A 5,037-nucleotide genomic window follows, 5' to 3' on the forward strand; every position below is an offset into this window, starting at 1 on the left:
TCGAAATTAACAGCGTTGCCATATAGTGAGTTTAGAAAGTATGAAGGAATATTTAAATAAATATTTGTAATGAAAATGGGGTATAAATGTACTCATAATTTTCTTTTACTTCATTAATGAAAAGGGGTCTCTTTTTTTATGCCGAGTCCAAACGGCGTGCTGCATAGCGACACCACTTGTAAGAGAAATTTTGACATGACAGAATACCTCACAATTGTATCTACCATTAGTAAGAGGATAACCACCAAAATTGCAAATTTTGCCCATGAACATTCCACTAAGGAACAGGGGCAAGCTTCTCACATATCAATGAGTGCATTCCAATTCTAGTTTAAGCTCGATCATAAGGGACCTCCTTTTTATAGCCGAGTCCGAACGGTGTGCCGCAATGCGACACCTCTTTGGAGAGAAGTTTTTACATGGCATAGTACCTCAAAATGTTGTCAGCATTAGGAGGGGAAAACCACCGCTGAACATTTTTTCCGATGGTCTCGCCAGGATTCCAACCCAGGGGTTCAGCGTCTAGGCGGACATGCTAAACTCTGCGCTACGGTCGCCTCCAGGGGATAACCACCGCTGAACAATTTTCTGATGTTTACGCCGGGATTTGAACCCAGGCATTCGGCGTCATAGGCGGACATGGTAACCACTGCGCCACGGTGGCCTTCCCTAACGTTAATAATTAATAATATTACATTTGTTAATAATTTAATTTTTTATCAGTTTATTCCGGCTGACTTCCAAAATGTATAGGGTTTCAAAATGCTATGGTACTAAATTTTTACATTGCTTACTATTTCAAAATGTATCGGTAAAGTATTTGTAACGCAAATAGGAATTGAATTGATTCATTTTGGAAGTCAGCCTCTATTAAGTTATTTAGCTTAGAAAGAATACCATTGAAACTTTGCATACACATCATAAATTTTTATTTTTTGTCCTCATGTCTTGATGAAAATTGTGCCAAAAAAGCACAGTTCTAAATTATGTCAAAGATATAAATTAAACAAAAACAAAGCAGAAAAAAAATGAATTTCTTCTTAAAAAAATTATAAAACAACAAAATTTAACAGGTACATATAAAGAAAAAGAAAACATAAATCCTATCAATGATCCATCAGTTATTTCAATTGGAGTTTTCGAGCATGAAATTGACAAAACATCTCAGCTGGTGTGAACGTTTGAAATTTTTTCTAATACCAATACATAATGCAAAATTCTGGCAACTTCGAAAGGCTTTTCTTCAAAACATGATAACATTAGGGTTGTTTGATTCTTGCATCACATATCAATTCTGTGTAAAGTTGCTATCGATATCCACACGATAGTACTATATATTTTTTTAGTACTGTATAGTCTAAAGAAGTGATGGGCACATTCAAATATGCATTATTACACAGCCCGTGAACAAAGGTGAGCGTTATTGTAGCCACACTTTCCGATTTCGGTGCAGTTTTTCATAATTTAAACTCCTTTTCTTTGGAACCATTTTTATTCACAACGATGACAGTTGAAGCAATCGAAAATTATCGGTTTGTTGTCAACATAATTTGTTGACGTATTTGACATTCAATGGTCAGTTGGGAAATTTAGTGACCACTTTTCCTATTATATTTTATTTTTACAAAACTGAGCAAAATAAGCACTAGTTAATAGCGAAATGTCGCTTACATTATTAATTGGTTGTGCCACAGCACTTGTGGTGCTTCTTGTGACATTACTTTATTTGCAGAAGAAGAGAAATCCCGAAGGTTTGTTTTACTGCTTTTAGCAATTGCTTGCCAACTTAGCATTTTGTTGTATTTTAGGAGAACCCAAACAACAGCATGCACAGCAACGTGGGGTACCTCAAAGGGCTCAGGAAGGTGTGCCTAGAAGGGCGCAAATTGTACGAAATCAACGTAATCGTTTGAGACAAAATGCTGCTGCCCCAGTGGCTGCCCAGGAAGCTGCGCAACGTAATGAGAGCGATAATGAAAACGAAGAAGGTGAAATACCCCAGGGCCAGGTGTTAGATGAGAAGATGGGTGCCAAAAAACGTGCTAAAATGGAGGCCAAGGAACAAAAACGACTAATGCGAGAACAGGAAATGAAATTGCGCGAGGAGAAAAAAGCCAAAGATGCAAAAGAAGAGGAGGAACGTAAAAAGCTAGAAGATCAAGAGGCTGAAGAAGAACGTAAAAAGGAGGAAGCCGAACGATTGGCACGCGAAGAGCAAGAGCGAAGAGAACACGAGGAATATCTAAAAATGAAGGCTGCATTCAGCGTCGAAGAAGAGGGCTACGAAGAAGGAGATGAAGAGAAGGAAAACCTATTGGGAGACTTCATCAAATACATTAAAGATAATAAAGTGGTGGTACTGGAAGATTTAGCCACTGAGTTCAAATTGAAAACTCAACAAGCTATTGAACGCATACAGGAACTTCAAGCCAACGGCTCCATAACCGGAGTGATAGATGATCGTGGTAAATTCATATACATATCGGAAGAAGAACTTGCGTCGGTGGCTAAATTCATAAGACAAAGGGGTAGGGTATCAATACAAGAATTAGCGGAAAGTAGTAACAATTTGATCAACTTGACACCTGTTGCAACTAGTTAGGACCATAAGAACCCAATGTAAAGAAAAGTAAATTTGTAATATACTCTTCGATAAGTTTTGTTCTTATTCTTTGTATTTTTTTTTTTTGTTTTATTGTATCTGTTACAAAAATATTTAAAATCTGTAGTGTAAATAGTTTATAAAATACACTTGGGGAAAACAAAAACACTTCATTATTATATACTCGCAAAAGGGGGAAGGGCAATAGTATCATTATGAGTAGCATTTTTCCTAATATGTTTTTGCATATTTTTTAGTATATTAAACAAATACATATTGCTGAAAGCTGTTTGTTACTACATTTTTAATCGTCCATAACATCGTCATCATCATCTTCCATGTCCATATCATCTTCGTCTTCACTAGTTTCATCGGGATCACCAATTTGTTCTTGACATTTTGGGCAATAGCATAGGAATATATAGTTTTCTTTTAGGATCTGAGGGCGTATGTGTAACAAAATGTGGAAAAGTGATTATGAAACCCATTAGTAAAGTTTTTTTTTTTCCCATATCCACATTGAACATTTCTCACCTTTTGCCTTGAATGTCTACTCCTCTCGAGTTGGCATTCATCCAAATATGAAATACATATCTCCTCTCCAGGTTGTATGATTTTTGTGGCTTTCAATACCACAATGTCATTGGAGTAAGGAAATGTTGATTGAGCGTTTGGCACACAGCTATGATTTATTTTACTTTGTAATAGGTATAAACCAGACCCTTCGTTATTCAGGAATTCGCCAGCAACTAGAGAAAACAAAACCAATTAAGGCGATGATATTTTGTTTAATTGAAACCTACTTACATTCCCCTACTTTTTCGTACAAATCATCAATATATTCATCTAATTTGCATTTGTCAGCTTCTGGCATAGGTAAATCAGATACTTTTTTGACCCATTCAGCCAAGACACTGGTCGCAATGCCTTGACTGTTTGTACCAACTAAACCCATGAGACTCTTAAATGCTTCAGGTGTTGTAAACTATAAGAACAAATACATTTTTTAGAATTTCTTGTTCATATCATCGTTTGTTGTGTAGTAATCGTTACCAATTGATAATCTTCACCCTGGAAGGCTTCACAGAATGCAGCATATAATTGTTCCATTTGCTGTTCAAAATTCTCACCCAACATTTTGTGATGAATCTGTTGTTCCTTGTTAACTATCAATGATTGGAATGACTGCAAAGACTCCATAAATTCTGTTTTATTTGTGGACTGTTGGTACATGGCCATTAAGCGAACCAGAAGCATAATAGTACCAGTCTCTGGAGGATAATGCATTTTTCTGCATTGAGGATAATTTAAAATAATATAATTATTTTGCAAATAACCATTGATAATACCTACTTCCATATTTCATTCAATCTATTAATGGGATGGGTATCATCTTGTCTATAGTTGCCCATACAGGAGACCTTATGATATTTCTTTAACGCCTCTATTCTACAATCTTCAGAACAGTAACGTATCTTACAATTAGGGCACACGGTGAATTGCTCCAACCATTGCTTGGTGGGGTCGTGCTCTGTCAGTGGAACCACCAAAGCCGGTTTGCTAGCTAGACGACGGACATTTTCTGTGACTGTTTCCAAGGGTCTCATACAATGATCACAGCAAGCATAACCGTATGCAGCATTCCAAGAAAATTGAGATGACACAAAAGGTTCTTCCTCGAAGATTGTATCACCCACATTGAATAGTTTTGTTGCTACCATAGCCCGTCCCTAAATAAGACATATTTAAATAGCGCTTTATTTGCATAATTTTTCTCTAACCTTTCCCGGCAAATCTTTTATGTCGAAGGAGTACATGTTAAATTATTATTATTTATTATTTTTTTGTTTTGTTGGTGTGGTCGGTCGGTTGGTCGCATGTGCTTAACAGTGTTGCTAATTTTGGTATTATTTCAGATTTCCTAAAGCAACCATGATATTTTTTTTCTCAAAAACAGTGTCACGCAATGACATTAGAAACTTTATTTGGCAAATAAGTATTATGGATGTCATTTAATACGACATTGGGCGGATTTAAAAAGGTGGTCTCACGCCAACAGCCGTTAACAGCTGGCCAGGTTTGACGGTATTAAGATGACAGATTTTTGTTTGCATTCTCTTTGTAGTTATCTCCTTTCTCGCATATTCTCCGCTCATGTACGCACACGAACACAAATTTCTTTGCATGTGTTGGCAAAAGTACGATCAGCTTGATGACACGATGGCAGATTGTACCATATGATTTGTGGTTGTTGTACAAATGTGACCACCCTTAATTGTTTCGCCATGGGTTTGACTGCGGATTCATAGTCAATTAGAGGCATAAAAACCTTGTTTCCGCTGTTTCTTCATTGGACAGCCTTTCTGTGCACTTGTGCTTAATGCTACATAAAAAATAATCAAATATTTGACTCAACTTGTTTTATAATTTTTGCC

General features: G+C 36.5%; 2 protein-coding genes across 2 annotated transcripts; one reads left to right on the plus strand and one right to left on the minus strand.

Moving 5' to 3' along the window:
• The first annotated feature begins 1,468 nt into the window (after positions 1-1,468).
• LOC106093038 (DDRGK domain-containing protein 1) lies at positions 1,469-2,677 on the plus strand. Its single transcript, XM_013260011.2, has 2 exons — positions 1,469-1,751; positions 1,809-2,677. The coding sequence occupies exons 1-2, from the start codon at positions 1,661-1,663 to the stop codon at positions 2,600-2,602; spliced, it is 885 nt and encodes a 294-aa protein (XP_013115465.2). The 5' UTR covers positions 1,469-1,660; the 3' UTR covers positions 2,603-2,677.
• Positions 2,678-2,710: 33 nt separating this feature from the next.
• LOC106093037 (histone-lysine N-trimethyltransferase SMYD5) lies at positions 2,711-4,489 on the minus strand. The gene is made up of 6 exons (XM_013260010.2): positions 4,384-4,489; positions 3,956-4,332; positions 3,656-3,893; positions 3,410-3,587; positions 3,137-3,351; positions 2,711-3,041 (listed from the first exon to the last, which is right to left on the minus strand). The coding sequence occupies exons 1-6, from the start codon at positions 4,417-4,419 to the stop codon at positions 2,907-2,909; spliced, it is 1,179 nt and encodes a 392-aa protein (XP_013115464.1). The 5' UTR covers positions 4,420-4,489; the 3' UTR covers positions 2,711-2,906.
• Between the last annotated feature and the right edge of the window lie 548 nt (positions 4,490-5,037).

This window comes from Stomoxys calcitrans, chromosome 2 (genome assembly GCF_963082655.1).
Source record: "Stomoxys calcitrans chromosome 2, idStoCalc2.1, whole genome shotgun sequence".
NCBI lineage: Eukaryota > Metazoa > Arthropoda > Insecta > Diptera > Muscidae > Stomoxys > Stomoxys calcitrans.